Source organism: Festucalex cinctus, chromosome 6 (genome assembly GCF_051991245.1).
Source record: "Festucalex cinctus isolate MCC-2025b chromosome 6, RoL_Fcin_1.0, whole genome shotgun sequence".
NCBI lineage: Eukaryota > Metazoa > Chordata > Actinopteri > Syngnathiformes > Syngnathidae > Festucalex > Festucalex cinctus.
Genome location: NC_135416.1, coordinates 25198600 through 25221794, shown reverse-complemented (window position 1 = coordinate 25221794; position 23195 = coordinate 25198600). Strand labels below are relative to the sequence as shown.

The following is a 23195-nucleotide window of genomic DNA, read 5'->3' as shown; positions in this document are numbered from 1 at the left end:
GAATTATGTTATTATGTGAGAGAAAAGTTCAGAATTCCAGCTTTAATTTCATACTATTTACATCTAGATGTATTTAAAAAAAAAATCAGGACATAGAGTACATTTTGGTTGAACCCATCCACTTTTTAATGGAACAAAGGTATTGGAGCAGACATGATCAAATTCACTTATAAAGTGAATAATATTTGGTGATATAACTCATTCTTGCAATGCCTGCATCAAGCCTGCAACCCATTGACTTGAAATGCTTTTCCAGGCCTTTCCTGCGGCCTCTTCAAGTTCTTGTTAGTTATTGACAGTTTCTTGCTTCAGTCTCATCTTCAGGAGATGAAATGCATGTTCTATTGCAAGTTGAGAGCTACTTCTTGGCTACTGATTAGAGCAGGGCAACCAGTGGATATTTATTTCGAAAATAACAAATTTGCTTATTTACATCAAATCATATTATTATTATTAGACAAAATGGTTTTGTAGAACTGTGACTGGCTGGCAACCAATCCAGGGTGTACCCCGCCTACTGCCCATATCCAGCTGAGATAGGCTCCAGCACCCCCCGCGATCCTTGTGAGGAATAAGCGGTCAAAAAAATTGATGGATGGATGGGTTTTGTAGAATTTATTTTCCTGTTATTATCATAAGTCATCAATAAAGACTCGTGAGCCCATTCCAGGAGCAGCCATGCAAACGCAACATATATGACACTTACCTGCACCTGCTTCACGGATGAGCTTGATTGTTTTTGGATCATTAGTAGCTCCTTTCTTTCTCCATACTTTGGCCTTTCCGTCACATTAGTAGAGGTTAATCTTGGTCTCATCAGGCCATGAAACTTTGTTCGAAAACTTTTGTGGCTCAACTATGTATTTCGTTGCAAAATCTAATCCTTTGAATTCTTTTTGCTGATGAGTGCTTTGCATCTTGTGGTCTGTATATTTCTTCTCTCAATGTCCTGTCCTGAGTTGTTTAACACATCTGGATGTGAATACCTTAAAATAAAATCTGGAATTTTAAACTTTTGACACATACTCATCTTTTAATCTAAACCCAACATGTCTTTAGAATACAACAAAAACAAAGAATTTGACCTTGAAATACCAATACTTCTGGCGGGTACTGTATGTTTAGAGTGGTTTGCTGCTTTGGCAACATTTGATGTTGACTCTGAAAAGGGCGTTCCCATTTCCTTGAAGAAAGTCTGGGTGACTTTTTCTGCCAGATAATTAACAACAAACCAAAAACAAAACAAATGAAAAGAAAATCATTGTTTTTACTGAATAACCTGTGTACATGAAACATGTAATTAGTTATTCTTATCCTCCCATGAGACATAGAAGTAAATTTTGTTTCATTTCTTCAGCCTCATTATTCTTGGCTTGATTAGTGTTGTTTTTTTTTAATTTTTTTTATGTGGACTGGAAACCCATATAAGAAGTGATGTAATATCTATCTATTGCACTGATTTTTCGTTCACAAAAATGAATTTTTGACAGACTTGCCAGTACAACTGAAGTGAAGCCTTACAGGTTTGATTTAGCGATTTAAATAATAATAATAATAATAATAATAATAATAATAATAATAATAATTTAAGAGTTGCAGCTATCATTTTACATCTCCCTCAATGGTCAAACCTACAAAAGTAACTAGTTGATTGAGAAGACAAAAATTACAAACCATCTTTGTAAAAATGCAGTGAGCTTCAAACACCGTCACAGCTCTTGGAATGAGGTTCTTTGAAGATGAAACCAAGATTAAGTTGGACCACACTGAAGGGAACAGAAAAACAAACAAACAAGTGCAGTGAAAAAAGTGGCTCGTGATCCAAAGTAAACCACGTCATATTTCAGGCATGCCAGCGGCAGGTCTCGTGTCTATTAGAGATACATCAATTCAAGACATTCAGAGCTATAAAATGTGACTTTTAGATTGTTGAAAGCTCGAATCATGTTAAACAGGTCAATGATGGTGTAGCGGTTCACTATCCTGGCTTCTGTGCAGACTGTGTGGGCTCAGGTCTCATTCAGTCAGTGTGAATGGTTGTCTGTATTATATCGTATGTGCCTTGTGATTTGGTGCAGTCTGCCTTTTTCCTGCGATAGGCTCTAGCTCCCTCTGACCCTGAATAGGATAAGCCAGGGGTGTCCAAACTTTTTCATTTGAGCGCCACATACAGAAAATCAGAAGGACGCAAGGGCCACATAATGTTATGAAGAGAAATTGTGTTTAGTCCTAAAAAATGTACAAATAATTTATTTGTGCTTTTGCTTATTTAGAAAATGCTACAGCATATAAACCAATTTATTTGTAATATGGCAGTAGGGTTATTATAGTTTTCGAATTTTTCATTTTAGTTATATTAGTTTTCAGGCTGTTAGTTTTTATTAGTTTAGTTCTTTAAAAAATGCTTAGTTTTAGTTTTCAGTTTTGTTTTTCAGTTTTTCGGGATTGGCTGCTGCTAGATGACGTCACTTCTGTGTGACATACTTTCAAACGTCATTATTCCGGTTGATATCAAATAAATCTACTAAAAATCACATTTAAAATCATCCTCAAAGGCTCATGCATCAAATTAATTACCAAAGACTAAAACGAAGGACATGTTTGCTATAATTATAGTTAGTTTTAGTTAGTTTTGTAAACACAAAATGTAGTTTCAGTTTGTTTTCGTTTTTTTAAAAAGCATTTTCGTTTTTATTTTATTTCGGTAACATTGTATTGTTTTTTTGAATTTTTAGTTTTAGTTTTTTTTTAATTAGTTTTAGTTAACTTTGACCATCTACAAACATTTTTGTTTTGTTTTGTTTATTTTGTTTGAACTGAGGGCGGCACGGTAGTCGAGTGGTTAGCATGTCCGCTTCCCAGTTCTGAGGTCTCCGGTTCGAGTCCAGGCTCGGACCTTCCTGGGTGGAGTTTGCATGTTCTCCCCGTGCCCGCGTGGGTCTTCTCCGGGTACTCCGGTCTCCTCCCACATTCCAAAGACATGCATGGAAGGTTAATTGGGCGCCCCGAATTGTCCCTAGGTATGCGTGTGAGTGTGGATGGTTGTTCGTCTCTGTGTGCCCTGCGATTGGTTGGCAACCAGTCCAGGGTGTCCCCCGCCTACTGCCCAGAGCCAGCTGAGATAGGCGCCAGCAGCCCCCGCAACCCTTGTGAGGAATAAGCGGTCAAGAAAATGGATGGATGGATGGATGTTTGAACTGAGTCAAATGCCATTTTTAGCATATGTCGCGGGCCTCTGAAAAATGGACGGCGGCCCACAAATGGCCCCCGGGCCGTAGTTTGGACGCCTCTGGGATAAGCGTATAAAACAATGGATGGATGGGTGATGTAACCAATGTGATTTAAAATACGTAAGAATCGAGGACCACCAATGGAAACTAGCATAGTGCTAAATCTGGTGCAGCCATCTTTTTAATGCTACTTCCCATTGCCCTTTAAATAAACTAAACTATAACCTATAAAGTCTATTAATCCCTCAGAATCAGTATCAATTGTTTGCTGAGACCCTTCTGCAGTGAAATGTTCGAAGCATGAGCAAGAATTCCTGAAATATGTGACTTTCAGTACAACTTGACAGAGTCTTGCTTTTAGGGTGTCTGGTTGCTTTATTGACTTGCTCTGAGGGAGTTGGGGTGGACATCACAAAGCGCGCTGATGAGTAACATATTCTGAGAGAGCTGACCTTCGACCCAGGCTACCACAGTCATCCTGGGTCATTTGGTTTTAAGCCAATAGTCTCGTTATTCGGTCAGATGTAAGGAAAGTGTCTGGTAAAGTGATGAAAGAAAAACATAGTGACTTTGCCTTGGCCTTTGATGTTTATCATTCAGAATCATCATGTTTTTTGTACACTTATTCTTAGTGTCCCAAAAGATATTTTTGTAGAAAACAGAAATGTCAAGTCAATCAGTGGAATGGACTTAGGGGGGTTGTGTTTGACTCCATAAGCAGCCCCAAAATGAACAAAACCTGTAAAGTGCTGTAAAGATTTGTACTGATTTGGCCTCATCCTGGGTCAGCTAGCATTCATCTTTAGATTTAGTACAACTTTTCATCTAAACCAGGGGTGGGCAAACTCACTCCTCGAGGGCCGGAGTCCTGCAGGTTTTGCATGTTTCCCTTCTCCAACACAGCAGATATATGATCAGCTCATCAGCAAGCTCTGCATTAGCCTGATAATGATCCTGTTGATTGGAATCAGCTGTGTTGGAAAAGTGAACCCTCCAAAACCTGCAAGACTTCAGCCCTCGAGGCCCGCCCCTGTTCTAAACAGAGATGAGAGCTGAAGCTGGTCGCCTGCAATGAAGTTGAAGTGAATCTTACTGACCTTCATGCTTCAGCAGTGCCGCTTGTGATTGGATTGCTCACTGGGTAACACCACTGACTTAGAAGTCAAGGATCAGGGTTCAAGTCCTGGTCAGGGGAGAAGGCCCACCCTTTGGGTTGGTTGTGTCACGAAGGGCATCTGATGCAAAAACTGTCAAACATCATGCAAGTGACTTGCTGTGTTGACTCCTGATGGGGAAACTTGCTATTTCTTCTTCTTAGAAAATATTGGGCATAAAATGAGTATGATTTTTTTTTTCAGTTATACTGATAACCTGGCAACTCAATTATTGGTAGTTTTAACAAATCAATATGGGTAGTGTTGATCCCTTCTTGGATCAAAATCTTGACTCAACGTGGTTGGTGAAATCCTCAGCCCCTGTACTAAGTATAAATAACACAGCTCGGAACGCTTTGGATCCAATTCATTCAATTTGGGTTACTTTTGACCTTGCCATTTTAAGTGTGCATAGCTGAACAAAGGCAAAAATAATTGTAATGGGAAATGACTCTTTGTACTATTTAGAGGTGTAGGCTTCTTTTGAAATTTGCTAGAAATATTCCATTGATGGCGGCACGGTGGTTGAGTGGTTAGCACGTCCGCCTCCCAGTACTGAGGACCTGGGTTTGAGTCCAGGTTCCGGCCTTCCTGAGTGGAGTTTGCATGTTCTCCCCGTGCCCGCCTGGGTCTTCTCCGGGTGCTCTGGTCTCCTCCCACATTCCAAAGACATGCATGGCAGGTTAATTGGCTGCTCCGGATTGTCCCTCGGTGTGCTTGTGAGTGTGGATGGTTGTTCGTCTCTGTGTGCCCTGCGATTGGCTGGCAACCAGTCCAGGGTGTCCCCCGCCTACTGCCCAGAGCCAGCTGAGATAGGCGCCAGCACCCCCCGCAACCCTTGTGAGGAATAAGCGGTCAAGAAAATGGATGGATGGGTGTATATTCCATTGATTTTCATCAAATTAACCCACCTCTAGCTTCTTTTAAAGTAACATAAATATAATGTAATAACATCTGCAAATGAAACGTATGTGTGCAGTTTCAGTAGTACTTAGGGAAAATAACAATATAGTAATTATGTTATTGTAGTAGTAATGATGCACAAAAGAGTATCAAAAACAGAAGACTCCATTATCCTAATCAAAGTAGTGTTGATTTCCCACAAGTAAAACAGTAATTGAAGCAACAAACAAGACATCTCACTCTTGACCCACTCCCAAATCCAGTAAGACTGCATGCAATCGGAAGTATGAAGAGACAAAAGAGAAGAATTAACAACTTTGGATGTCGGAAACAACTCAAACAATGCTGGCGCATGCGAGAGGAAGTGCTGATGAGCGAAGATTAAAAGCAGCGAGACAAAAAAAATAAACAGAATCGGCACAATTTCCCCAGACGTGCCAGGGCAGACAGTTCACCAATCATAATTTTTTATACAATAGGATCACGGCAGGCTTGCAACATTTGCGTTAATATACTGTATGTCGAATGTATTTTCTACAAGTTCCTACAGGGTGAGGATAAAAACTAATTAATTGTTTTGATGTCAACAGTCAAAAAGTAACACCATGCTCTTCTAATAATGACACAACTAAGACAACATATCCATCCATCCTGTCATGTTTTGGTTTGGTGGGGGTGGGTTTTTGTCTTTTGGTCGTTTGTCATGTGTTCCTTGTTTCCTCCCTTGTCCCGTTATGTCAAACCACGTCCACCTGAGTGTTTCTTCCCTTCCCAGTGTATCCACCAATCAGCTTCCCCTGCCACTTGTGTCTTGCCCAGCTGTGTCTAGTCATTGTCATTAGCCTGTGTGTATTTAGTTCCCTGTTTTCCGTTTGGTTCTTGTGGAGTCATAGTATCTGTTGTGCCTGTTCATGTTCATGTCCTTGTTTTCCTTGCCACGCCTTGTGTTTGTTTTTGATCGAGTTAAGTTTTCCCATAGTACCTTGTTTATAGTTTTGTTAATTAAATACTTTTTTTTTACCTGCATCCCTGCCTTGCCCGGTTTTTTGTTGCCTCCTGCATTTGGGTCCTGCCACCAACACCCCACTTTCGTGTCAGAATGACTCCACCAGAACTGGACCCAGCGGGGGCAAGGGTGGAATGGGAGCCCGGGGCGAAGAAGGCGCTTGAGTCCTGCGACCGAGCCATTGCCGGGCTAAAAGAGGTACTGGCTAGGCTCCGTGGCGTCGGGAGTGACGGGTCAGACAGGCCTCAAGTCCCTGGGCCTCGTCTGCTGCGACCTCTCGCTCCTGAATCTCGTCTGCTCCAGCCTCTCGTTCCTTTGTGTCGTCTGCTGCGGCCTCTCGCTCCTGAACCTCGTCTGCTGGAGCTTCTCGCTCCTGAACCTCGTCTGCTGGAGCCTCTCGCTCCTGAACCTCGTCTGCTGGAGCCTTTCGCTCCTGAACCTCGTCTGCTGGAGCCTCTCGCTCCTGAACCTCGTCTGCTGGAGCCTCTCGCTCCTGAACCTCGTCTGCTGGAGCCTCTCGCTCCTGAACCTCGTCTGCTGGAGCCTCTCGCTCCTGAACCTCGTCTGCTGGAGCCTCTCGCTCCTGAACCTCGTCTGCTGGAGCCTCTCGCTCCTGAACCTCGTCTGCTGGAGCCTCTCGCTCCTGAACCTCGTCTGCTGGAGCCTCTCGCTCCTGAACCTCGTCTGCTGCAACCTCTCGCCCCTGAGCCTCGCCGGGCGCCGCCCAAAGTCCGGGAGCCTCGCCGGGCGCCGCCCAAAGTCCGGGAGCCTCGCCGGGCGCCGCCCAAAGTCCGGGAGCCTCGCCGGGCGCCGCCCAAAGTCCGGGAGCCTCGCCGGGCGCCGCCCAAAGTCCGGGAGCCTCGCCGGGCGCCGCCCAAAGTCCGGGAGCCTCGCCGGGCGCCGCCCAAAGTCCGGGAGCCTCGCCGGGCGCCGCCCAAAGTCCGGGAGCCTCGCCGGGCGCCGCCCAAAGTCCGGGAGCCTCGCCGGGCGCCGCCCAAAGTCCGGGAGCCTCGCCGGGCGCCGCCCAAAGTCCGGGAGCCTCGCCGGGCGCCGCCCAAAGTCCGGGAGCCTCGCCGGGCGCCGCCCAAAGTCCGGGAGCCTCGCCGGGCGCCGCCCAAAGTCCGGGAGCCTCGCCGGGCGCCGCCCAAAGTCCGGGAGCCTCGCCGGGCGCCGCCCAAAGTTCCGGAGCCTCGCCGGGCGCCGCCCAAAGTTCCGGAGCCTCGCCGGGCGCCTCCCAAAGTTCCGGAGCCTCGCCGGGCGCCTCCCAAAGTTCCGGAGCCTCGCCGGGCGCCTCCCAAAGTTCCGGAGCCTCGCCGGGCGCCTCCCAAAGTTCCGGAACCTCGCCGGGCGCCTCCCAAAGTTCCGGAACCTCGCCGGGCGCCTCCCAAAGTTCCGGAACCTCGCCAGGCATCGCTCAAAGTCCCGGCGGCGCAAGCCCTGCGGCTGCCTTCACCTCTCGTGGGGCGTCGAGGACGCCCTCCTGACTGGCCCCGCTGGGACTCTCTTGTCGGGCGTCGAGGACGCCCTCCTGAACTGCTTTTTGTCTGGGACGGCTGGGGGGGCCGTGTGCCCTCCTCCGTGCCCCCTTCCGCCCGCCCTTGTTTTTGGACTTTTTATGTTGGACGTCTGGGAGCCGTCCCTTGAGGGGGGGGTTATGTCATGTTTTGGTTTGGTGGGGGTGGGTTTTTGTCTTTTGGTCGTTTGTCATGTGTTCCTTGTTTCCTCCCTTGTCCCGTTATGTCAAACCACGTCCACCTGAGTGTTTCTTCCCTTCCCAGTGTATCCACCAATCAGCTTCCCCTGCCACTTGTGTCTTGCCCAGCTGTGTCTAGTCATTGTCATTAGCCTGTGTGTATTTAGTTCCCTGTTTTCCGTTTGGTTCTTGTGGAGTCATAGTATCTGTTGTGCCTGTTCATGTTCATGTCCTTGTTTTCCTTGCCACGCCTTGTGTTTGTTTTTGATCGAGTTAAGTTTTCCCATAGTACCTTGTTTATAGTTTTGTTAATTAAATACTTTTTTTTTTACCTGCATCCCTGCCTTGCCCGGTTTTTTGTTGCCTCCTGCATTTGGGTCCTGCCACCAACACCCCACTTTCGTGTCACATCCATCCATCCATCCATCTGAACCGTTTTCCCTCTCAAGGGTTGCAAGTGTGCTGGAGCCTATTCCAGCTGTCTCCAGGCAGTAGGCGGGGTGCACCCTGAACTGGGTGCCAGCCAATCATATAAAAAAAAAAAATCCAAAGCAAAATCACCATGCAAGGTCTTAGCATGCAGGCAACAGAACCGCCCTCTCTTTCTTTCTCTTTGCCAACAGTGTTTAATTGGATGCCTGGCAGGGATCTTGTGTAGCAAGCAGAGCGCAAATCTACAGCTTTTACAGTTTAGCCTGCTTTGATTCCGGTGCCAGTCTATAAAACGCCATGGGTAATAAGCTGGAAGTACCAAACACTGCCAAGTCTCACAAGCCACAGGTGAAATGAACGTGGATATGTGCACAGTGAGGCGCACATGCACATAAGCATACACAGCAGTGCTCATTTAGAGTATGACAGTGCAAATACACTTTAACAACCTCCATCTGGAGAGATGTAGGATGAAGAGGGAGGGGACATTTCCTCAGGAAGCAGCTGGCTGCCTGAAGGGCCGCAGAACTCGGCACACACATTTGAACGTGGTACAGGCCGCAACAGGGGTTCTGTCATTTAAACGACCTAATAAATCGTGGCATGGCTGCAGTTATTATGAAGCACCCGACAGCGAACCTAGTACCAGACATATTAAAACAGGAGGAAAGTAACTTTGACATACTCTGACAGATTGATTTGTTTCTTTTTGCCTTTAGTGATGGAACGGCAGGACGAAATCATCCCCGAGCACCCAAACAACAGCAATATTCGATGCAGTCCACAAGACAAACGCTGCATACAGAAGACCCTGGCCCGACACCCACCAAAATCCGCAAATCAGAGAAGCAACACGGCGAGGGAGGAAGCCAAGGCGGCGCTGGTGAGCAAAAGCATCATTTAAAGATCCCATATTATGCTACTTTTCCACATATTAAAACATTAGTCAAAACTGACATTTTTTGCTGTCCCTAAATCAGAAAAAAAACAACAAAAAAAACTTCAGTTCAGAACAGCCTGTTTTAAGGGTGTGTCATGTTTATGTAAATAGCTGCACCAGGCCACGCCTAGGCCATATCCTCTCTCAAAGGGGCTCTGGCTTCTGCTCCGTTAGTCTTGTGCTAATGTGAATGGAAACAGCTTGGTCACGGCGAACAGAAGCAGCGTGGTACAGTCACTGATCTGTATATATTACTGGATAGCTGATAGGCCAAGAATTTTGAAATCGCGAGGCCGCCATATTACCATTCCCAAGAAACTTTCTTTTTTTGGCATACGATCATATACATTTACAGTATCGAGATTGGAGAACATTTGAGAGAGTACTCAGCAGTACTTAGTAGAAAAAGCAAGATGCCTCAGCCAAATCTAACACTGGGGTCTAAGGAACTGAGCGAGAAAAGAAAAAAGGGGGTCTTCAAAGCAGTACATACCATACACTTGTTGAAAAATAGTGACCTCCCCGCCACATCAAATTTGAGATATTCATATATTGAAATTCTACACTTAATTCATTCCCTTTAAAATGATGTATAATATATAGACATACCTCAAAATTGACAAAGTTACAGCAGTTTTAATGTTGGAAGGTAGAAATCCCTAGTTTTGAGAAAAAGGGGTTTCAAGTTTTGGTACTTGCATCTTTCAAATGTCTATAGAAACCAGTACTTTAGGAAAAAGATATGAACCTGGAATTTTCAGGAACTGTTAAAATATCAGTGGAAAGTCCATTCCAATAGCAGACCAGGCAAGGCAATCAACTGAGATTTGAACACTTTAAAACTTTAGAAAGCTTGAACTCTCAACATGTGAAATCAGCTTCAACTTTGAAGATCACATTCAGCTTACAATTCATCTTCTGAAGCATCAGCCAAAGTTTGGTTATTTTATTGCTGCTCCTTGTGGTATTTTCTTGCTTAAATGACGTCCTATTACCACAGTGGGAAATTTGATTTAATAATTTTATGTCAATTAAAAGATTATTTGCCATTTGATGTGGCCTGGGATAAGTGCTTTATTGATAATTTATCATGGATGTTATATTTTAAATGATCACTTTAAGAAAATTAAAATGCTGTGACGGTTTAGCTTTTGTTTTATTTTCGACGACAACCTTATGCTCCAAGGTAGGATAACTGTTCTGTTCACTTTCGCGCTGAATGTGTATTTCGATTATTATTATTTTTTTGGTTGCTATGTCCATCCATTATCAGAACCGCTTATCCTCGCAACATTTATATAAACCATTTGTGAATGATGTTTGAGGCGAAGAAATCCGGGTTTTTTTTTTTTTTTTTTTTATTAAACAGATGGCAAAGACACTGCGCTAGCGAGCAGCTAGGCTAAAAGCACTCCCCGTAGTTACAATGCATAGTGTCTAATAATTGCTTATTTTCATACACTTCTATTATTTTTTTTACCTTTGTACTGCTGGGAAATTAAAATAGAGACATCAAGGAGACTATTTGTGGATAAATCTCAAAATTCACATTATTTTGGGATCAGCCAGTCCTCCCTGCAGCGTCTCCAGCTTGTCAAAATGCTGCTGCTCGTCTCCTTACTGGTGCCCGTAAGAGGGAACACATAACCCATATTCTGGCCTCTCTTCACTGGTTGCCCGTGAAATTTAGAATCCACTTTAAGATTCTTCTATTTGTTTTCAAATCTCTCAATGGTCTTGCCCCACCTTATCTCGCTGAGCTCTTGCACTCCTACTCACCTGCCCGGTGCCTCAGGTCAGCAGACCAGACTCAATTGGAGGTACCGAGGGCTAAGTGGAGGCTTAGAGGAGATCGAGCCTTTGCTGTTGCCCGTCCCTCCCTTTGGAACGACCTTCCACTAAATATTAGGCAATCCCCCTCGTTATCCTCTTTTAAAACCCGTCTCAAAACACATCTGTATTCTTTGGCTTTTGGCGCACCATGAGACTTGTTCTTGATGTTTTGTGGTGTGTATGATTTTGATGTTTAGTCTACTTCAGGGGTGTCCAAACTTTTTCATTTGAGGGCCACATACAGAAAATCAGAAGGACGCAAGGGCCACATAATGTTATGAAGAGAAGTTGTGTTTAGTCCTGAAAATTGTACAAATAATTTATTTGTGCTTTTGCATATTTAGAGAAATGCTACAGTATACAAACCAATTGAATTGTAATATGGCAGGAGGGTTATTATATTGTTTTGGAATTTTTCATTTTAGTTTTTATTTTGTTTTTGAGTTGTTGTTTTTTTCAATTTAGTTAGTTTTAATTAGTTTTCAGGGTGGTTCTGTTAGTTTTTGTATTAGTTTTGTTTAATAAATGCTTAGTTTTAGTTTAGTTAGTTTCAGTATTAGTTTTAGTTTTTTTTTTTAAAGTGTATTACTTGTGCGCAATATTTAAAAAACACCATGGGCTTGACGTCACTATTCCGGTTCATATCAAAATGGATCTACTAAAATTCACATTTAAAATCATAAACAAAGGCTCATGCATTAAATTAATTACCAAAGACTAAAACGAAGGACATTTTTGCTATAATTATAGTTTTATTTTAGTTAGTTTTGTAAACATAAAATATAGTTTCAGTTAGTTTTCTTTTTTTAAAAACCATCTTCATTTTTATTTTATTTCGTTAACGAAATAGTTTTTTGAATTTTAGTTTTTTGTTTTGTTAGTTTTAGGTAACTAAAATAACTTTTAATAGCACCTATGTTTTTCGACACCTTTCCTTCTTACTTTGACCATTTCCAAACATTTTTGTTTTTTATTTTATTTGAACTGAGTCAAATGCCATTTTTAGCATATGTCACGGGCCACTAAAAAATGGACGGCGGGCCGCAAATGGCCCCCGGGCCGTAGTTTGGACACCACTGGTCTACTTATTTATGCATTTATTTATCTCTTTATTCACTACTTCTTATTTATTTACTGATGTAAAATATATTTACTTGTAAAAAAAAACAAACTTGTATTCACACTTCAAAATGTTGCTTTGTTCTTGTTTACTGCAAAACTAATGTTTGTTTATGTACAGCACTTTGCATACAGCAACGCCTGTTCTTAAAGCGCTTTATAAATTAAGTTGAGTTGAGTTGAGAGTTGAGTTAAGAGGACCATTTTGCCTGAGCAGGTCATATATTATTGTCATTGTCAAGACATGTTTAAGGTTGATTTACCCTTTAAATTACACAAAGAAAAAGAATGTAAGCAATTTCCTCGTTAAAAAAAAACACCACTATTGTAATAATAATAATAATAATAATAATAATAATAATAATAATAAAAAAAGATTTAAATCACAATCTATTATTGATGTTTTGCAAAATGATCTCATACATACACAATAAATGGGATAGTAAGATATTACAATTTTGTATTCACCAGTGAACAAGACTTGAATTGTTTTGTACACATTTGCAAGTTGAATATTCACTGACAATTTTGTTCCCCTCAGGCTCCATGTCGTGCTGAGCTCCAGCGAGCACTGGACAGATTGGCATCCAATTCCCGCACTCATGATGATCTCTTCACAATTCCCATTCCCAACTGTGACAAGAATGGAGATTTCCACACCAAACAGGTCTGTGACATCAAGCACGCAATTCCTGGCTGTTATCAATCTAACGGAAAATGAGAGGCTGATGTTTATACATCAAGTAGTTCCTTTCAAACTACATCAGCAGTCTCTGAGCCAGAATACAAAACATGCCTGCAGCAGATTAAATATTTTGAGTACAAAATCAACAAAAACGTGTCCAAGTAGACACTCCTTTCAGATCACCAAGGCCTCTTTTTTTCCCCCCCTCCCTTTTCTAATCTCACACCGAAATGATTTACTTTCCTTTCAGAAATCAAGAGTGCATGTAAAATGCATTCTACTCAACTGCTCACGACTCATTGCATCGCAACAATGGATGCTATTAGATTTTGGACACAGTTTCTTTTATTTTGTTATTTTTCAGCCTTGCCAAGTTTCTGCAACAATTCAGATAAGCATGACAATACAGGCAACGAGTGAGCGAGCGAGCGGCAAGAGAAATGAGATAAGATTACTTTGAGCTTTGTATGCAACCAAAGCAAAGCTCTGAAAAGGCACACGTCCTCACCAGACCGACTTATCCTGATTGTGCAACATCCCTGTTGGCAGAATTTCCACATAAACCTGTTGACTGTGATAAAAATTACTGGGAAGTAAAGCGCATGTCATGAGTGACAACTAAGAACATTTTATGGAAGAGTTGTAAAGTTGTTAACTAGCCTTCAAGGCCTTATGAAAATATGGAGTCCAAAATATATTTCAAATGTTTTATCTATGTTGTACTGTGAGAAGCATAGAAAAAAAAAAATCCAGTGCTTCAGTTATAACATGTAATACTTTGAGATTCAGTTATTCATCTAGACCAGGGGTGTCAAACTCATATCAGCTCAGGGGCCGCATGGAGGAAAATATAATGCCAAGTGGGCCGGATCCGTAAAATAATGATATATAACTTAAAAACTATTGCTCATTTGCTGCCAAAAACGTTTAAATACGTTCTATTTTAAATGTTTTAAGTGTCCCAAAGACGTATTTATACGTTTTTTGTTTTATTCTAGCTAGAGAATACAGAAGGCTTTGATGCAGCCTCTCAACTGCAAAGAACGGTTGAAGAAGGCAGGTGGCAGCAGAGCAAAGACGATAAACCAGGGCCATGTTGAAAAAAAGTTCAATTGCTCAGAATTCCAAATAGATTTGTGAATAATTAAAACTTAGCTGCATTTTAATGCTAATTGCTGCCAAACGGAAACAGATAGAAATTTACTTTTTTTTGCTCCTGATGAAAGAAGAGGCTTTAATCTTTCTTTTGGCAACTTCCATGTTTTTATAGCAATAGACCACAATATTCTGTGGGCCTTGCAAAATCAGTCAAATTCCAGTAAAATTGCCAGGAGTAAAGGGGATTGCTTCTGTGAAAATGGCTGGGAGTGAATGAGATACTCAGATTTTCGCTATTTGTTGGCCATCCCTAAATTACGGAGCTCGACTGTAAGCATATTGTTCCAAAAAATGGAACGCGGCAACACTTTGCCTGGATGAGTTCTGGACGTGTTAAATCTAGTTGTTTTGCATATATATTGTTCCCAGAATGCATTGTGTGGTGCAGGTAATGACATTATAAGGGTGTTAATCCTTGTCATATGTATTTGTGTTATCAGAAATTGAATTTGTGTCGTATTTAACACATTTATGTCGGTCTATGATTTAAAAAAAAAATGTTTTTAAACAAACCGTAACTTTAAATTGTGTGTAAAATAATGACATCCAGGACGATTCCGTGTACAAGTTGCATTGCTCGTCTGAAGACTGCTTGTGAAATTACAAATTTATATGTTTTGATTGTGGCCGGCTGATTAATAGTTCTAAGATTACAATTTTTCTTTACTTTACAAAATCATCTTGCGGGCCAGATTAAACCCTTTTGCGGGCCTGATCCGGCCCGCGGGCCGTATGTTTGACACCACTGATTTAGACATATGAATCTTTAAGTTGTCAATTAAAGAAATAAACATTATTGTTCCGGCAAAAAAAAAAAAAAAAAGCATTAGTCTGGAGTTCAGCGCATGTCAGCCCACGATTTCTGTTCTGGTCATGTTTATAGGCCTGTGTTGAATTTATTTACAAGCAACACAAATATTGAGTGTCATATAACACAAGAAGACCAACGTAACAAAAGTAAAATAAGACCAGTCATTGTACCTTGTTGCCAAATTATTACTGTTTGACAGAACAATGGGGTATATGCCACGGAAGAGGCGGGACGCGAATTTGCACATCAGTTTATTTCCGGTCCGGGTTGCGAATGCGCAACCGAGGGGCACACAGTCAGAAGCACAAGTATTTTTGACACAGCCCACACGTTGCAAACCGAACCAGAAACAAACTGATGTGCAAAAACAGTCCCGCCTCTTCCGTGGCATATACCCCATTGTTTAAACAGTTTAGGGGTCCAAGATATTATCATTACATTTTGCTTGTCACTAATCCACTGGTTAAATGAGTTATTTCCCTTACTGCTAATCAGTTTCTGCTAAAGTTTTGTAGTTACATCCTTTTTGTGTGTTTCCTACTGTACTTATTAATGCTGAGAACAGGAATTGTACTGCAGTTAGTATGAACGCTATCTTCTGTTTGGGCTGGTCTAATTAATTTCAGATTTAATGTATGACTGTTCCAGCCAATAAGTTGGTTACTAATAGGGGTGTGCTCAAAAAATCGATATGGCAATATATCGTTGCGGTCCTCATTACAATACACATATCGATATGCAGGCATCAGAAACTTTAAATAGGCAGCTTGCATTGTACTTAAAAAAAACAAAACAAACAACAACAACAACAACAAAACAGCAGGGTCTTTGTAGTTAATTACCTTCAATTAATGTAAAAATAGCTCACCAGTGATTGGACACTGTGTCTTGCTAAGAAAAATTAAAGCAGAGGAAGAATATCAACATTTATTTACTTATAAACTTAACATCGCACGTGTCTCAATGTACCAATTTTCCTATATTTCGTTTAAAAAAACTAAGGGGCCTATTCACTAAAGGTTTGCGTCGTCTTTGCCCCGCGCAAAATAAGCCCACCCCAATGCAAATGAGACTCATTGATATGCAGCGTCTAATTCACAAACGCCAGCGCAAATAGCAACACCGCGTTTGTGTGACGCAAATGACGTTTTTGGAAAGCATGTATTAACCTGACACACCTCGATCTCCGGCAGTGCATGCCATTTGCCGCACAACATGCGCGGCTGATCACACAGAGAGGAGAGAGGGGGAAATATTTCCTTGTTTGTTTAGGACCCATATCGTAACCCGGGCTGATCGGCAATGGCGGGGAGGCAATTTACGATCATTCTTATGTGCCAGATGCATACTGTATACCCACGCCAACCTCTGAAAATATATTTTTAAAACACGATCGCACCAATAATTTGTACTTTATGAATGAATGACGTCGTTGTCGTCCTCTCTGCTTTGTACAGCTTAATGGCGCTCTAAATGCTTACTCTCAATCCAACCTCGCTTTCTAATAATGTCATCTTTCTCGCAACTGTTACTATAACAACCATGTTTTTTTTTTGTTTTTTTTTGTTTTTTTTTTGGGTGTATGTGTGCGTGCGTTTGCGTGCGTTTGCGTGTGTGCGTTTGCGTGCGTGCGTGCGCGTGCGTGTGCGTGCAAATACGTATAAATTTATACTCATTAATTCACCTAAAACCATATAAATATCCCATTACCCTTCGCCTTAACCAGGTACTTCAGAATCTTGCCAGAGTCGTGAGGTTCAAATGGTCAGGAGACCAGAGAAAAGGTCAGAAAAAATAAAGAGAAAAGAAAGATAAATCAAAGTGAAATCCAGCACCGACCAAACACTTCCTGCCTTCCCCATGGTTACAAAATCAAAGTCTTACGCCAACCACGGAAGCCTCTAAATTCCAACAAATTAACGAGATCTCAAGAGACCAGAGGAAAAACTAAAGAGAGGAAGGAGGGAAGGATCGATGAGGCAGAGTGAGATCCATAGAAGCCAGTACATCCAATCCATCAAAGTGAAATCCAGCACCAACAAAACCCCTCCTGCGTGGTTACAAAACCAGAGTCTTATGCCAACCCCAGAAACCTCAAACTTCCAATAAATTGAGATCTCAAGTGACCAGAAGAAAAACTAAAGAGAGGAAGGAGGGAAGGATAGATAAAGCAAAGTGAGATCCACAGACACCAGCACCCACTGATTCAAGGGGCTGTGGGAGGGAGAGGCTACTTCTGCTTGAGTTTCAGTAGATGCTGGTGCGATGGATCTGGCATGCATAAGGACCACCACCAAAGAATGAAGCCGTCAACCGCGGTCCAGCAAAGCGAGCACCCCCCCGGAATCCCCAGGCCGCGGCAGCACCAAGGCCACCCCCACGCCACCCGAGCGGACACCGGTCGGCAAGCCGACCCAGACGCCCGGAACACCCCCGCCCCAGCCCCGGCCCACACCCCCGAGCCGCAGAACGAGGCCCGGCGGGTCCCCACAGCGCCCCACCGGTCCCCAGCCCCCATCCCCCCACGACACCCCCGCACCCCACCCAAACCCGCCACCCGCCACGACCCAGCCCCCCCCCCCCCCCCCCCCCCCAAACAAGCCGACACCCCCCCGACCACCGCCAACCCCCCCGCGTGCCCCCCATCCCCGGAAACCGGCACCGGGCAGCAGCGCAGAGAGGGAAGACGTGCCCACCCCACCTCCAGCCGTGCGAAAGGAACACAGCGGCGGGAGGGGGGAAGCAGAGGAGGAAGCACCGGGGGAGAGGCGGAACACCAGAACACCGAGCCCGGTGGGAAGAGGCCCCGGTCGTCACGCCAGCGTACTAGTGACACCTAACCCTGTTACTGAGTCCGCCAGCTCGCCGACTGGCGAGGCCTACCCTTACACCGTGAATGTGGCCCCACCCAGTGTATATACAAGTGTGTGCGTGTGGTGCATTAAAATTGGGAACAGGTGAGTCGGAGCAGAGGGAAAAAATTTCCCCTACTCCGATACACCCGCATCCCCCCCAAAAAATGAATATGTATATGTGTGGTGCATTAAAAAAGGAAATGGAGGGACAAAGTGGTGGGGCAGGGAAACAGATGGGGGGGACCACAGTGCTGCCAGGCACTGCAGTCCATCCCCCCTGATGGCTCCCCGCCCCAACTCATCCCTCCCCTTGAACATGAAGTGCATTAAAATTGGAGGGGAGTTGAAGGGTGAAGACGGTGTTTCCACCCTTCCCCACCCCACCAAGAAATGTGTTGTGTGCCCTATGTGTATATTTACAAAGTGTATAGTGCAAAACTAGTGAAGTAAGTAAGAGGAGCGACCAGCGGGGCCTCACCCAACCCGGCGGAGGTAGCTACTAAGAAAATCATATTTGTCATCCAGCATAATAAACATATCCTTTAGGTATACATATGACTGTTATTATAAAATGCAAGTAAATTAATGTAAAATATCGGGAGACGTATCACCTTGAAGATCATGTATTGGGATACATATGTATCGCGATACGTATCATCGTGACCCCGGTATCGTGATACGTATCGTATCATGAGGTTGGCGGCAATACCCAGCCCTAGTTACTAATATGTAAAAATTAAATTAGAATGTAATCTTTCATAGTGGTCATATTTGATTGAAATATACTGTGTGTTGGAGATTAAAGATTTTTGTCAGAAATTAAAGAAGTCAATTCATTGTCTGTCCATTTGACCATTGTATCAGTCAAGAAGGCTCAATACTTGACGAAAGCTGCTGTTCCATTACAGATTCCAGATAGGCTTGGCCTGGCCTCTCTTTTCCATTACACAAGTCCCCCAATCAATTGGGGATGGGATTGGGGCAGGATCAACTGAACTGTGCAAGCCTGCACTGCACACTCACAGTTTGTGGGTTGAGTTTCTGCCACAGATTTCACGAGTGACTGACTCTCAGCCACAGTCTTGATGTAACAATGTCACAAATTACGCTACAGCCTGACAAATGCACAAAAGCTTTCATACAGATGAAAATCAATTCTAGAGTTCAAGCCAGCAATTCTGCAACCCACTGCTGAGACAAAACTATAGTATATACAGCAGGAGTCACCAACGCGTTGCCCGCGGGTCAGATAGCCCCCAAGGACCACATGAGTAGCTCACTGGCTTCTTCCAAAAATAGCTCACAAGTGATGGGGCATTGCGGTTTTCTTGGAAATTTGAACAATGGAAATCATTTGTAGAAATAAAGTGTTGTATATTGCGAGAAATTATGATCAGCGTCAGGACTCGGATTCGAGTCCAGTCTCCGGCCTTCCTGGGTGGAGCATGCCCCATGCCTGCGTGGGTCTTCTCCGGGTACTCCGGTCTCCTCCCACATTCCAAAGACATGCATGACAGGTTAATTTGGCGCTCCGAATTGTCCCTAGATGTGCTTGTGAGTGTGGATGGTTGTTCGTCTCCATGTGCCCTGCGATTGGCTGGCAACCAGTTCAGGGTGTACCCTGCCTACTGCCCAAAGCCAGCTGGGATAGGCTCCAGCACCACTCGCGACCCTTGTGAGGAATAAGCGGTTCAGAAAATGGATGGATGGATGGATGGATGGATGGATGGATGGATGGATGGATGGATGGATGGATGGCTTAAAAAAATGCAGGAAGCAGGAAGCTTTAACACCGCTATTTTTTCTTAATGCTTGATTAATGACCGTCCCTTACTTGAAAAGCCTGTACTGGGGGTCAGTCGCAACACAGCAGATGCGTCCACGTCAAAACTTAGCAGTATTAAATTTAATAATAATGCACATATTTCTAGAGGCTGGGGTCAAGTTGTATTTTACAATTTTAAAAATGTGCAGAATTTCGCAAGTTAATTATTGTTAAATATTAGATAGCTCTTTATAAAAAGAAATATGCACTGAGCTGTCACTGTCTTACAAATGCAATTATGCCATCTAGTGGCAGATAAATGACCTTAACACAAATCAATATCACACTCATTTTTAACATATTTATGAAATTTCTGTTTCAATGACTAAAAGATGCTGCCATAATTCTATTAGTTCAACATTTGTTTCCACTTTTATGTTCAAATTCAAATTTCAATTCAAATTTATTTCACTCTTGAAAAATAAATAAATGAAAGAGGACAGAAAGAAGTAAAACATATCTGCCTGTGATCAACACCAAAAATAGATCAACACATGAATGACAACAAGCAGTCAAGATGCTTTCAATATAACAATTACACAAAATAATTCAACAGCATGACCTTGTGCTATATATATTTTTTCCCAGTAATTGTGCTTTTATACATTTTTTAAAAATACAGATGGACTGAGATGATTCTGTTTTATAATCCAGATTGTTTCACAAACTGACACCTTGAGTTGAAATACATCGGTCTTTTTGTTTTGTTGTATATTTCGGTTTGGAAAACATCTGCTCCTCTTAATTTGTACTCACTTTCCCTTTTTTTGAATTAGACTTTTATGTTAATTTGTAAAATGTCATGATGGGCTTTATATATTATTTTAAGGCGGTTAAACTCCACAAATTCATTACATTTTAAAGTTTTTAGTTGTATAAATATTGAATTAGTGTGGTCTCTGTATCGGTCTCTGTATCCACATCCGAAAACGACACAAATAGCATGTTTCTGGAGAAGAAAGATGGACTCGGATGTTAACAAGAGTATGAAAACAGCAGACAAATTATGGTGACTGGTGAATGATAACAGCAAAAGGCAGAGTGGCACACAGGTTGATGATCATTGTTGATGTAATAAAATGAAAAATAGCAGCTTGCTAGACTGTTCCGCTCTGTTAAGTGACTACATGGAAACCAAAGAGCAATCAGACACTACATTACAGTACATTAATGTGACCCATAGCCAATGTTAAAGGAGGTTAAGAATGACTCTAACTTCTGCCCAACAGTGTCATCCAGCCCGCGATGGCCAGCGAGGAAAGTGCTGGTGCGTGGATCAGAAGACGGGCATGAGACTGCCTGGCCCGCTAGAGCTGCGTGGAGAACTGGACTGCCACCAGTTAATGACTGCTACTCTGAGGGATTGAACAGCAAGGGATTCCGTATGAGGGTACAGGAGCAGCTTAGTTCAACTGGTGCTTAAGAGCGGATCTACGTAAGGAAATGCCCCACAGTCTCACTTCATTTGAGGCCTACGGTACTTGAGCTAGTGCAACAAAAGGAATGAGTTTGAAATTGAAATGAGTCTTTTGTTGTTGAATTCTTTCTTGTGTGTATGTGAGTCTTTTGGGCACTTGTCATGTATTGTTTCTATGATGTGAACGTACGACCTGTAGTCATTTGATACTGTACATGCTCTAACAGGTGGCAGGAAAAAAATGCAAAAAAGTGAAATATTTCATTTTCTCTTACTATTAAATAGATTAATATCTGGAAACTAACCATACTATACATGTCCAGTTCATCCACTTGACAGTAGAAGATAAAAATTAGTACAAAATGGGAAAGGCCAGTCTATACTTCCATTAGCAACCAAATGATTTGTTTTTCATAGCTAAGCAAACGTGAACTGTTTGAAAAAGCATAACACTAAATTGTTGCCATGTGAGCGCACAGAAAAGATTGGATTTTTCTCCCTGTTATAAATCTTTTTGCCAACATCCTGTCTTTAGCCCACTGGTCCCAAAGGACTGGCTAAAAAAAAATATCGAAGAAGTGTTGATAGCATAATCTTATTTCTCCAGCTGCAGCTAATTTGCTAAATGACTCTGACGTGCACTGTATGTGATATACAGTATTAACGTGCACACTTTCTTCAGACTGTTTGATGTAATACTTGGGTGGTGGGATGTACTGATTGTGCCAACACATACACAATCTGTATTTTTTGGACCATGATCAATTTGGACTTGGAAGACTTTGGAGCAATTATTCAATATGCTCGTCAGCGACCATTATTGTGTCCTACACACAAACACAAGCAAAGGGACTAAAGTTTTATGAAAAAGACCTTGGTGGTAAATCATCATCACATCGTTTTACATTCTATAATAGTGTGGGAATAGTTTTCAAGGTACAGGATAGCGAAAAGTGCTTTATTAAAGGCCACTTCATGGTAGATTGATAAAACCCAAAGAATAAAAGTTGTCTAGCAGAGCAGTAATAGAAGAAGCTACTGTAGTTATTCATTTCTAAAGGAAACGTTTTGTTTTTTAAAAATTCTTCTATATATGCCGATTTCTAGCCAACATCACTAAAATTACAAATCAGGGGTTTAATTCACCTATAAGTATGGAAAGGTGCTATAATGTGAAATTTACATTCAAGGGAGAATTGAATGTAGTCCCCATTTTCTCGACAAAAGAACAAAGTCTGACACATTTCTCAAATTCATGTAAAGAAGATGCTTGATTTCCTCTGTTTTTTTTTTTTTTTTTAATGTAATTAAATCTGCCTGTAATTGACCTTACCATGGCAAATTATGTTTGTTTGACACTCTAATTAAACCAATACTATCTTTCTGCTGTTATCTTGTTAAAGCATCTTAAGGTGGCTCACCAACCACAAGAAACTGACATGAAGACAGAAGTTGGTAAGGCAGAAAGAGAGAGAGAAAGAGAATCAAAACAATGACTTTTGAAATAACACAGACCAAAAGAAGTCACATTTCCCAAAGACTACTAATTATAATGTTGGTATTAAATGCGGAACTGCACATAGACTATTTGTTAACATTTATCTGTCCAACTTTTTCTGTCTTTCAGAAAGCTAACAAATGATCTTGGCTTTGATTCTCTGAAAATATTCTAACTAAATAAACTATGTATTTAAAATATATGTCTCTAACTTTGCTGTACTGAACTGTAACCACATTTCTTAACAATAGAATGTGTAGCAATTGACGTCATGTTTGCATGCACAAAAATCAGCCAAAAGCTGAAAAGAGATCTTGTGTGTCTTGTCCACAACAGGACAGCTATATTCAAACACTGAAGTGATCAACAATCTGAAACTGAGTTTTGCATCCAATGAAATTATTAGTTACATTGTTACTGTTTATTTGATTAAACATTGTAAAGCATTAATTAAAACATTTTAGAAACCACATTGCTCATGTTGTCGTTACTTGATTGCTTCATCCATCCATCCATCCATCCATTTTCTTGACCGCTTATTCCTCACAAGGGTCGCGGGGGCTGCTGGCGCCTATCTCAGCTGGCTCTGGGCAGTAGGCGGGGGACACCCTGGACTGGTTGCCAACCAATCGCAGT

At 42.3% G+C, this 23195-nt stretch overlaps 1 protein-coding gene across 1 annotated transcript in view; it reads left to right on the top strand.

Annotated features, from left to right (window-relative positions):
• The window catches only part of LOC144021297 (insulin-like growth factor-binding protein 4), a 28877-nt gene extending 5846 nt beyond the window's left edge, over positions 1–23031 (top strand). The window contains exons 2-4 of the mRNA XM_077525460.1: positions 9138–9301; positions 12852–12977; positions 20874–23031. Of these exons, the coding sequence (XP_077381586.1) occupies positions 9138–9301; positions 12852–12977; positions 20874–21011 (428 nt within the window). The 3' untranslated portion in view covers positions 21012–23031. The remainder of the gene's footprint in view (positions 1–9137; positions 9302–12851; positions 12978–20873) is intronic.
• Positions 23032–23195: the final 164 nt, after the last annotated feature.